Raw genomic sequence first — 12,685 nt, forward strand, 5'->3', positions numbered from 1 at the left:
GTCCTCCTTTATCAGTTCACCATAATGTTCACCACTGTCACTTACTGCATTGTTATTGTGGTTCGTGTTAGTGCCTGTTCTGTCTCTTGCCGCCACATTTGCGTTGGCCGTTATTGCGTTGTTTGGGACACTGTCATCTTGCCCCCGGAGACATTCATAAAAGCACACACCTTCTGCGTTCAGCTGTCGATTCTTGCCTTTCTTGCAGCGCGCACACGTGCCCTTCCTGCTGCTGGACATGATGCCGGTCCAGCTGTAACTTCAGGTAATGAGGATAGCATTGAAAAAGTACAGGTTTTGCGTTGAAAAAGTGCAGTTTTAGATGCAACCCCACTGCGGGCCACTGGTGGCGTTAGCTCTCCTGCTAACACCGCTGGAAACCGCTGGTAAAATTTAGCAAGCCTGGACTTACTATAGAGTATTCTATGTGAACTGAAATTGGGCTACGTCAGGCACAACTAGAGGAGAAACTGACAACATTCCAGGCTTTTTTTTTTTGCAGAAGTCATCCAACAGGGTAATCTGCAGTTCATTCTCTCAGTTGTCTCTTGTTTTATTAATGATTGGGTCAGATGATGATGAAAAAAGGTTATATAAATAAGAAGAGAAATAAGAAGAGTGAGTCCTCGCAAAGTCACGTAGCTGAAAATGTCTAAGGAAATCTGAACTGTTCAGACTAAAGTTGGTGTGTGATTGTCCAAAACTAATGAATACCTTGTCCACATACATATCCCTCAAATAGTGAAGGATGTTTCTTCTCAAAGGACTTAAACTGAGGGTCAGTTTTAGCTGCCAAAAATAAATGGTTGTTACAAATAAGGGTGGTCTGAAGAAGAGTGAGCCAGCTGAGGTGGTGCCTAATTTATGTCCCAGTTTTCCACATACTTATACAGTAGGGTTAGACGTGAAATGTGATGGAGAGAAAGGAAGACTGCTGCAGGCCAGCGAAGAGGAGCAGCATGACTTGGCCCAATCCAGCACCAATTGCTCTGAGCTGAGGTGAACCAAAGCATAACCTTATGTGCCAACTGCCCCAATAGCAGCCACTAAGTTTCCTGAGGTGAAGCAGTAAGTTGAAGTTCTACATTTTTCTTTTAGGATTGACTTTTTATTTTGTTTACTTGGTGTCTTTCATATCCGAAATATCTGATTATTGTGCTTTTTAAGACCAACACAATGCCATGTGTGAAAGTGACAGCTGTGTTGGTTGGAAACTAGCACTTACACTGCCACTGCCACTTACACTGGTGTGTATTCCTTTGCACCGGGTGGAAGGTAGAACATTTCACATTTGCACAGTTTTATATAAATACACAGTGCTTCTTGACTTTCCCTCTCAGGTGTGCACATGCATTTGTTAACAAACTGATTGGGAACCAGCAAAGACAAGGTCATAAACCAATCAAAGTAAAGATAACTCAAAGAATGTACTCACCACAAAACACCCTCTGCTTTGTTTCTTTCTGTAATATGTTCATGTTTATTAATGTGTTCATTCCCTGGACCAGTAAATGCTGTCAGGCTTCCACGGCAAAAATGTGGGTGAGTGGGTGAGTGAGTGGGTGAATGCTTGAGTGGGTGAGTGTGAGAGTAATAATTTTACTCTGCCACACCATATTTCATGGCTGCTTGAGAGCTGTTTGATGCCTCTGTTGCATTTATCACAGTGACTTTAAAGTTTGCATCATAACTTCTCAGGTGCTGGTTTATGTATCTGACTAACCTTTTGTGCTACGCTCTTTTTAGGATGGTAATTGTAATTTCACAGATATTTGGTGCCTCCTACTATTACAGATATATATGATGTAAAAAATCTACACTCTAAGAAATAAAACACAGGGGTTTTAAATGTAATTAATACCATTATTTTCAATATACTTGCAATTAATTTTAGGGATTTAAGTAATAATGTTTCATTTGATTTAATTAATTTCAACTACAATTTTGTTTTGCACTTAATTGACACTGTTATGTGGAAAAAGGTACCTTAACTTTATCAGTTAAATTTAGCATTTTGTTTCTTTGAGTGTAGACTGCATCAGTTAGTATTAGCCCTTCATGCTTTTGTGCTGCTCCACCTCAGAAGTCAAGCAAAACTGCATGAATCACAAAAATTGTTTTACCATCCTGTTATCTGTCAGTGTGAAGATGCTTATTATTATCATTGCTCTACTTCTTACTGAGGTTGGTAACGTTGACCTTACTCACGAGAAGCGCCTTGAGGCAGCTTTGTTGTGATTTGGAGATATACGAGGGCTGTCAATAAAGTAACGGTCCTTTTTATTTTTTTCAAGAACTATATGGATTTCATTCATATGTTTTTACGTCAGACATGCTTGCACCCTCGTGCGCATGCGTGAGTTTTTCCACGCCTGTCGGTGACGTCATTCGCCTGTGAGCACTCCTTGTGGGAGGAGTCGTCCAGCCCCTCGTCGGAATTCCTTGTCTGAGAAGTTGCTGAGAGACTGGCGCTTTGATCAAAATTTTTTCTAAACCTGTGAGACACATCGAAGTGGACACGGTTCGAAAAATTAAGCTGGTTTTCAGTGAACATTTTAACGGCTGATGAGATTTTGAGGTGATTCTGTCGCTTTAAGGACTTCCCACGGAGCAAGACGTCGCTCAGCGCTCTCAGGCGCCGTCGTCAGCCTGTTTCAAGCTGAAAACCTCCACATTTCAGGCTCTATTGATCCAGGACGTCGTGAGAGAACAGAGAAGTTTCAGAAGAAGTCGGTTTCAAGCATTTTATCGGATATTCCACTGTTAAAGGAGATTTTTTTAATGAAGACGTGCGGACGGGTCCGCGCGTCGGGACGCAGCCCGCCGCGCGCTCCGCCACAGGAAAAACACCTCTGTTGGAAGCCTTAAGGACAAGTTGGAACATGTCCAGCTGTTAAACAATTTCTCATATACTCACTCCACTGAAAGCCATCAAAAGCCGCCTGGATTTTACAAATGGTTATCAACACAGAGGTGTTTTTCCTGTGCCGCCGCACCGCGTCGACTGCGTCCCGACGCGCGGATCCGTCCGCACGTCTTTCATTAAAAAAATCTCCTTTAACAGTGGAATGTCCGGATAAAATGCTGAAACCGACTTCTTCTGAAACTTCTCTGTTCTCTCACGACGTCCTGGATCAATAGAGCCTGAAATGTGGAGGTTTTCAGCTTGAAACAGGCTGACGACGGCGGCTGAGAGCGCTGAGCAACGTCTCGCACCGTGGGAAGTCCTTAAAGCGACAGAATCACCTCAAAATCTCTCATCAGCCGTTAAAATTTTCACTGAAAACCAGCTTAATTTTTCGAACCGTGTCCACTAAGATGTGTCTCACAGGTTTAGAAAAAATTTTGATCAAACAAAGCGCCAGTCTCTCAGCAACTTCTCAGACAAAGGAATTCCGACGAGGGGCTGGACGACTCCTCCCACAAGGAGTGCTCACAGGCGAATGACGTCACCGACAGGCGTGGAAAAACTCACGCATGCGCACGAGGGTTCAAGCATGTCTGACGTAAAAACATATGAATGAAATCCATATAGTTTTTGAAAAAAAAAAAGGACCGTTACTTTATTGACAGCCCTCGTATAAATGAAAATAAATTGAGATTGAAAAAAAATTTGGTGCTGTATGAATTAAATAAATTGAATTGAAACTGTATTATGAAGAAAGCCAAACCTCACGTGAGTGAGAAGAATTGTCCCCAAAGTTGCAGCTGCTACTTAAATGTAGCTTTGCACAGGCAGTGCTCACTCTACTGACCCCAAAGTGTTAAATTCCTGATGTGTCCAAGGCTAAAGCGGGTGTCTTTGCAGTTTTGAAAGGTCCCACTGGATTCATACAGCCCCTGACCCAAATGCTTGTGGAGAGTTTGCACTTATTATGTGTAAATCAGCAGCTCTGTGCAGCGTCCCAGAAGGTTCCTCCAGATACACATTCTGGGCGAAAGAGTTTTCGAGGCTGGAAATCTGTGCTGAAAGCAGAACCAGGGGTACTGGTCTGACCCAAGTCCAGGTCCTGAGAAAGAGAGAAAGAGAGAGAGACGCTGTGAACACCCGCACACGTGCACGTGTGTGCAACAGCATCCTGGTGCGCATGTTTGTCAGCCAGCGTACGTTCCGTTAGATGGCTGAGCATGATTGGCATGTGCATGCAGGAGGATGGAGCTGAGAAGCTGTTGATTGGTTGCTGTCAGTAGGAGGGTGTGGTCAGAATATGAATGACTGCTCCTGCCTTTTGCACCGTTAGGTTTTGGGGACAGTTACTAAGGAGGATGGAGTGTTTGAATCTGTGAGTGCATGGCTGAAAAGAGGAGGAGGAGGGAGCAGAGAGAGAGAGGTGAGCGGAGAGAGAGAGGTAGAGGAGGGCTGTGAAGAGAAAGAGGAGGAGAGAGCTGAAGGCAGCGAGGCTGGACGGCTGCTCGCACACTGCAGTCTTTTTTTTGCATCTCTGAGGAACCTGCCTCCGTCTCCCGCGCGTCTCCTCTGCCTCTCTTCCTCTGACCATGACCCTGATGGACACTTTGATCCGCTTGCCCACGTAGAGGAGACTCGATAGCCGCGACCGCACTCGGCACACTTTGTCTCACTGATGACAATCTGGAAAAAGAGGCTGCCAGCAGAGAGAGGGAGGAGTGAGTGAGGTGCACGCTGAGACAGGTGAAGAGGGCGACTGTATGGACCATGGGCCGCGGAGTTGGCAAGAGCGGTCCCCTGACAAGTTAGGCCAGGAAAGGGAAGGGACTTGGACAAGGAGCAGTCCAGCTGGGATACTAAATTTAGATGCCAATCATTGCTCTGCGATCACTTTGGTAGCATCTTTCCTCCTCGTGTCCTCCGGCTTGTTCAGTTTTTTTAAGCACATTTCACGGCTGCAACTTTACTTTATGAAGTACTTTGATCCAGGAGTGCTGCAGATATTTGTGGATGATTTTGCCCAAAGCTGGAGAGATCCACTTTGAAGGCCTCTGGCCACTCGCCTGCTTTAGCTGCTCAGAGATTAAAGTGAACATCATTTGTCTGTCACGGTGTGACACCTGTGTTTGTGGGATTACAGACTGCTGGGATTATGTCCTAAATGCAAAGATTTGCACATCTGGATTATGCAAAGAGTCTGGCAGAATTTGAGAGCCATGATATCAGATGATCTCTGATCCAGTTTGATCAGGCAGTCAGGCTTTGATAGGACTCAGACTCCTTTCACCTTCTGGTCCGTCACTACAAACTAACCACTAAGACGCGTTTAATCCCAACAATGAGACGCTCCAGCACAGATGAGACTCCGTACCGGCGCAGTCCATCTCTGGACAGCAAGCCGACACGCCGCCGTTCCACTTCCGGGTTTCACCGCTTCAGCGGAGAGTTTGAATACAAGCGTCCGCCGTTCGCCTTCGGCTTTCACACCACAAAGGGCTCGCAGAATTCTAAGGGGCGCTACGAGCAGGGGAAGAAGTATGTGGTGTTTTACCTGGACCTCTCCTTCATATTCCTCCTAGAGCTGCGGCGCTGCAGGATGGCGGAGGGTTGCATGATGGCCCTGCGCTACGGGATGGTCTTCTTCAACCTCCTCTTCTGGGTGAGTTCAGCTTCTTAAATTTTTCTGGCGCTGTGCCTTGCAGATATATTTGTTTAGTTTGTATTTTCCTCAACGTCACATGTTCTTGTCTTGTTCACACCTGTTGAGTGTGCAGTGTGAGAGGTCACACGCAGAGCGTGCGTGTGGATACCGCGTGCGTGGGAGAGCTGGGTGGGTTTCTCTCCCCTCTTCCTCCCCGCCTCAGCACTCTCTGTGTGGGTGTGCTCTGCATTGTTTGCTGTGTTAAAGTGTTGGCACATTTACAGCATGTACTGTGTGTACACTAGTTAATCACAGTGTTACCACCACGCTGTCATTCTTCACCTACTGCTGCTTCCTCTCTCACCTCAGCCCATCAAAGCATCTGCTGTCAGTCTGCTCCTTCTGGCTGTTTCTGCCGCGGGGACATCTGAGGTTTTCCCGTTGACATCTGTCGGCGGCGCTCCGATCGGCCCTCAGCAGATCACTTTCTCTGGGTGCTGAGATCTCCATCTTGTTTGCTGAGGAAGAGATGTTTGTGGCTGAGTGTTAACATTGCTGAGACGGCTTTTATGTGCTGGTCATCTGTTCTCGCTGGTGCTGGAACCAGACCAGCCTTGGATACTGAAATGGAATCTGGGTGCACTGATGAACTCTGCCTCAGCGATTAGTGGCCTCTCACCTGCACATGTCTGGCAGATAATAACCTTCTGTCACAGAGAGGTCACACAGTGGTTGTTGAGGGCTCGTTGTGGTGTGTGTGTGTGTGTGTGTGGTGTGTCTCAGTGGCAGCTCCAGAGATATTTTCTGCAGGTGCTATGGGTTTGCGTGTGGCGATGGCTCTCTCTCTGCTAAACCTCTGCCACATTCACGTGTGTGCGTACACATAGCCACATTCTGACCTGCGACAGTCACTAATGACATACAGAATGACCAAAATCACACACACAGACCTCGGCTACTGTTCAGTACAATACCCACAGACCTCCACATGTAGTCTAAAGCCTCAGGAGAAAATGGCAACAGCAGGCAGAGAGAAAATCTTCACCAGTGGTGGGCACAGATAACCAAAAAATTAACTTCGATAACAGATAATCAGATAACTGAAAAGTTATCTTTGATAAAGATAAAACAATAAACCACCCACAAATGTATCGGAAGTTACAGATAATAGATAAATTCCAATATTATCTCTGGCACATTTACAACTACTAGTAAAACAAATTTAATAGCTTATAATAATATTAAAAATAACAGACCCAAACAATAAAACCACACTTTTTTCTTTCAACAGTCTGCCCCTGTGGAAGCTCTTGTTTACTACAGCGCTCCGAGCACAGAGGCACCCCAAGACCCAAACAATGAGACCACAACTTTTTTCTTTCAACATTCGGCCCCTGCTGGAAGCTCTTGTTTATTACAGCCCTCCCAACACAGAGGCATCCTGAGAGCAGCTGTAAAGCCAACTCTCTATCAATTACAAAGCTCCAGTCATGCGGAGGTCTTGAAAAATAAAGTCATATTGAGTTATGGTGTTGATTTATAAATAACATTAATATTTACAATTATATTAACATTTAAAATGCGTGGAATTTAACAAATGCAATTAAAAAAAAATCACCGTCTATAACACAGAATATATTCAAGAGAGTTTTAGGGGCACTTGAGTTTAATGCTGTTGTCCGTGGAGCCTGAACAGAGTGTCTGAAATGCATTTGTCCTCTCGTGAGATTACATCATCCTACCCAAAATGCACTGCGGGGCAGAGCATGTGCTCACAAAACCTTAAAAATTAGCACATTACTTTAAAACTAAAACATATATCTGATATTTTTACTTTATGAAACTTCAGACATGACAGTAATTTTAAATAACTTGTCCAAAATTAGTTTGGTTAAAATTTGAACCATAAGTTAAAACTGTATGCCTCTGGATGACTTAGGTCATATTGCCCGCATATCGGTATGGTGTTAAAGGAAATTTTTTTTTCTTGTTTTTCCTTTTGGGGTTGTTTTTTCCTTTGTTTGCAGAGGATTGAGATGCTTTGTATACAAGCAGTTCTCTCTGTTTGCAAAGGTTATAACTATGCGTCTGTTACAAAACTTTTAACAGGTGGGTGCTGAACTAATTTTAAAAATGCTTGTCGCTGTTCAGCTTTGTTTATTTTGTTATCGGTTTTAAAAGTTATCGGACAAAAATTAATCGGAAGATAATTGGTCCAATAATGGTTTTTAAAGTTATCTAAAAAGATAATCCGATACTGAAAACATTATCTTCGATAATTATCTGTTATCGGATTATCGGAAGTGTGCCCACCACTGTCTTTCACATACCATTGATGTCTTCATAACAGCACAATGCGTCTGGTTGTAGTTTAAGAGCAAATCATCAATATTTGAGAGGCCGTGTTCTGAGGGGTAAATGCCAGGAGTGACCCCAGGTCACTGGTTTGTCTGTGCCTACTGCTGTTCCTCAGGTAGTTCTTTAGATGACACAGACTTCATTTCTTTCCACTTCCACTCATGGATATTTGGGCAGCAAAAACTGAACCATTTCAGCAACTTGAAACTACACTCACTGCAGTACGACGTCATCATTGATGCTGAAAAACTCGTCCATGCCTTTGTCTCCTCTAGGCTTGACTACTGTAACTTCCTGCTCTTTGGGATCTCTGGAAAAAACCTTCAGAGGCTCCATACATTCAAAACAGTGCAGATAGAATTCTGATGAGAGTATGTAAACAGGAGCACATTATACCTATACTCCATAACCTTCACGGGCTCCCATCATCTACAGAATCCATTTTAAGATTACTCTCATCACCCACCAACATGTTGGGAGGGTTCCTTTAAAAATGTATTCTGATACAGTTACAGTGACATGTTAAAAATGTAATCATTAACATATCCAAGGACCATAATATTAAAGTAATGTATTTGATTACTTTCAGTTACTTCTGGATTACTCCAACATCAATATGCTAATACAGACAAAAGAAACTAAATATAAATCAAACTGTTTCTTTTACATGGCATGCTCTGTTTTACTTCACATTATGAATTAATATTGTTTTAAACACACCCATTTCAACAAAAAATGCCAAACAAATGAAGGATAATGAAAACTCAGGCGGTGTGCCGATGAATGTGTAATTAAATGTGGCTTGCAGAACAATATACAAAACAAAAAAGAAAAAAATCTGCTACTTGTTCTGTAAACATGAAATTATCTTACTTTAGTCTTTCAGATGACATTCGCACCATGTTTAACATATCAGTCCACTTATTGAACTTTCAAAATAAGAACAGCATAATGAAAACCTGTCAGGGATTTGGCCGGGACCGGGCGCCGAGCCCTTATTTTTCCCCGTTTTGTGGTTTTCCTTCTGCTTCGGCTTTGATTTATCAGTAATTAGTTTCATCATGAGTTATTGTGTTATGTTTTTCCTATCACTTTGTTACTTTCCATACTTTAGCCATTGTCCAGTTCTGTTCTAGTTTTGTTCAGCCGGTTTGTGTTTTCATTGTTTATCATTTAGCTTTCATCTGTATATGTTTTCTGTTATACTTTTATATCACATTTTGATTTTTGTTTATTAGTCTGTTCCTGTTTAATTCTGCTTTTGTATTGATTTCCTGATCAGTTCTAGTTGCTTTTGTACTCATGCTCATGTTTGATTTTGGTTCCTGTTGTATGATATTCTGACCATGATTTCCAATTTAGCTCTGTTTGTTGTGAAAGTGTAGTGACACGGACCCACAACAGGGGCGCAAATGAACGGACAATAGAAGGAGTCAACTTTGAACACTTTACTGTTGTGAATGCCACAACCATACACAGCAGATTATAGAATGATACAAAGTCAATGGATAAAGGTGTCGTGTGGGCAGGCTCGACGATAGGAGACGTCCGTCTAGAGAAGAACCGGAACCACACAATTTCCTCCGCCACCGAACCCGAAGGATACTGGAGCCGCCAGGTCCCGAGTCCCCCAGGTGGCCACCGTCTCCGCGTGTCGGATCTGGTACTGCTGGCGAAGAGCAAAGACAGTCAAGTGTGGGTGTGTGTACACCCAGTAACAACAACAGTGGGAATTCCACCTCCACCTCAAATCACACACTCGTGCAGCTCCTGTTTAAGCACTTATCTGGAAAGAGTGAGAGGCAAAGACGTCGGCACTCTCACAAACCACCAATCAGCTGACAAGGCTCCACAGGACAACGGCTGCTAACAGAGCACACGTAAGTTATAATTCCTTTAGTACGGCAGAGAATATTACCTCCTTAGAAGAATGATATCTTGGCGACGTGGCGGAGGTGTCATCCTGCTTTTATCTGGGATGAAGTCTAGATGATCGGTGACAGCTGTCACAGTTGATGAGTGACAGCTGTCACCTCGGCTGTTCCTGTGAGGCGGCAGCGCCCTCTAGTGCCTAAAGCCCGCACTTCAGGCAGGGCGCCCTCTGGTGGTGGGCCAGCAGTACCTCCTCTTCTGGCGGCCCACACAACAGGACCCCCCCCTCAACGGGCGCCCCCTGGCGCCCGACCAGGCTTGTCCGTGTGGCGACGGTAGAAATCGGCCAGGAGGGCCGGGTCCAGGATGAAGCTCCTCTTCACCCAGGAGTGTTCTTCGGGTCCATACCCTCCCAGTCCACCAAATACTGGAAACCCCGGCCCATTCGACTGATGTCCAGGAGCTGGCGCACTGTCCAAGCTGGCTCCCCGTCGATGATACGGGCAGGAGGCGGCGTCGGACTGGGTGTACAGAGGGGTGAGGTGTGATGTGGTTTCAATCTGGATACGTGAAATACTGGATGGATCCGCAGTGAGGTCGGAAGTTGGAGCCTCACTGCGGCGGGACTGAGGACCTTGAGGATCTTGAAGGGCCCTATGTACCGGGCCTTCAGTTTAGGGGAATCCGCCTGGAGGGGAATGTCCCTCGTGGATAGCCACACCTCCTGCTCGGGCCGATATGCGGGGGCCGGGGATCGTCGACGGTCTGCATGGGTCTTTGCCCTCATCCGGGCCCTCAACAAGGCCGAACGGACGGTGCACCACACCCGACGGCATCTCCGCAGGTGGGCCTGGACCGAGGGTACACCGACCTCATCCTCTCCACCACAGGAAACAAAGGGGCTGATACCCCAGACACAACCTCGAATGGGGAGAGGCCGGTGGCAGAGGACACTTGGCTGTTATGCGCATACTCGATCCAGGCCAGGTGTTCACATCAAGCCGTCGGTTGTGCGGATGTGGGTACATCGCAGGGGCCTGCTCCAGCTCTTGGTTAGCCCGTTCAGAGCCTGTCCGTTGGTCTGAGGGTGATACCCAGACGAGAGGCTCATGGTGGCCCCCAGCTCCTGGCAGAAACTTCTCCAAACCTGCGAGGAAAACTGGGGACCACGATCTGAGATGATGTCTGTTGGTATCCCATGCAGATGTACAAACATGGTGACCAGGAGATCCGCTGTCCTCCTGGGCCGACGGGAGCTTCGGGAGGGCCACAAAGTGGGCCGCCTTGGAGAACCGGTCCACTATCGTGAGGATGGTGGTGTGCCCCCGGGACGGCGGGAGGCCCGTGACGAAATCCAGACCGATGTGGGACCAGGGGCGACGAGGCACAGGAAGTGGTTGAAGGAGTCCCTGTGCCTTTTGGTGGTCCGCCTTGCCCCTGGCACAGGTGGTGCAGGCCTGGATGTAAGCCCGGATGTCAGCCTCCAGGGACGCCCACCAGAAGCGCTGCCGGACCACTGCCACGGTCCTACGCACCCCTGGGTGGCAGGAGAGCTTGGACCCGTGACAGAAGTCCAGGACGGCAGCCCTGGCTTCTGGTGGGACGTAAAGTCTGTTCTTTGGCCCTGTTCCGGGATCCGGGCTTCGTGCCAGGGCCTCTCGGACGGTCTTCTCCACGTCCCAGGTAAGGGTGGCCACGATAGTGGACTCTGGTACGATGGGTTCCGGTGGATCCGACAGCTCGGTTTTGACTTCATGTTCATGCACCCGGGACAAGGCATCCGACCTCTTGTTCTTGGTCCCGGGGCGGTAGGTGATTCAGAAGTCAAAACGGCCGAAGAACAGTGACCAGCGGGCTTGCCTGGGGTTCAGCCACCTGGCGGTCCTGATATACTCCAGGTTCCAGTGGTCAGTAAAAACCGTGAAAGGCACAGACGCTCCCTCCAACAGGTGTCTCCACTCCTCAAGAGCCTCTTTCACCGCTAGGAGTTCTCGATTGCCCATGTCATAGTTCCGTTCTGCTGGGGTCAACCTGCGGGAGAAATAGGCACATGGGTGAAGAACCTTATCGGTCTCTCCGCTCTGGGATAGCACGGCTCCTATCCCTGAGTCAGAGGCGTCCACTTCAACCACAAACTGGCGGCTAGGGTCGGGCTGCACCAAAACTCGCGCAGTCGAGAAGCGCTGTTTCAACTCCCTGAACGCGGCTTCGCACCGATCCGACCAGGTGAAGGGGACTTTTGGAGAGGTCAGGGCTGTCAGGGGACTAACTACCTGACTATACCCCTTGATGAACCTCCTGTAAAAATTGGCGAAGCCGAGGAACTGTTGCAGCTTCCTACGGCTCGTAGGTTGGGGCCAGTCTCTCACCGCCGCGACCTTGGCCGGATCCGGGGCGACGGAGTTGGAGGAGATGATAAACCCCAGGAAGGACAAAGAGGTGCGATGAAACTCACACTTCTCGCCCTTCACAAACAGCCGGTTCTCCAACAACCGCTGCAGGACCTGACGTACATGCTGGACATGGGTCTCAGGGTCCGGAGAAAAGATGAGTATATCGTCCAGATATATGAAGACGAATTGGTGCAGGAAGTCCCGCAAGACGTCGTTAACCAAGGCTTGGAACATCGCGGGGGCGTTGGTGAGGCCGAACGGCATGACCAGGTACTCAAAGTGACCTAACGGGGTGTTAAATGCCATCTTCCATTCGTCTCCCTTCCGGATCCGAACCAGGTGATACGCATTCCTAAGATCCAGCTTAGTAAAGATTTTGGCTCCATGCAGGGGGGTGAACATGGAATCTAACAACGGCAACAGGTATTGGTTGCGAATTGTAATCTCATTCAGCCCCCTGTAATCAATGCATGGACGGAGTCCGCCATCCTTCTTGCCCACAAAAAAGAAACC

General features: G+C 47.0%; 1 protein-coding gene across 3 annotated transcripts in view; it reads left to right on the plus strand.

Moving 5' to 3' along the window:
• The window catches only part of tspan4a (tetraspanin 4a), a 1,052,607-nt gene that overhangs the window by 290,519 nt on the left and 749,403 nt on the right, over nt 1-12,685 (plus strand). The window contains exon 2 of one of the 3 annotated variants that reach the window (XM_034160143.1): nt 5,488-5,567. In XM_034160143.1, coding sequence (XP_034016034.1) covers nt 5,505-5,567 — 63 coding nt within the window. In that variant the 5' untranslated portion in view covers nt 5,488-5,504. Of the gene's footprint in view, nt 1-4,880; nt 5,568-12,685 lie in introns of those variants that run through there. The other 2 variants (XM_034160139.1, XM_034160132.1) reach the window with 2 other exon arrangements.

Source organism: Thalassophryne amazonica, chromosome 2 (genome assembly GCF_902500255.1).
Source record: "Thalassophryne amazonica chromosome 2, fThaAma1.1, whole genome shotgun sequence".
Classification (NCBI taxonomy): Eukaryota; Metazoa; Chordata; class Actinopteri; order Batrachoidiformes; family Batrachoididae; genus Thalassophryne; species Thalassophryne amazonica.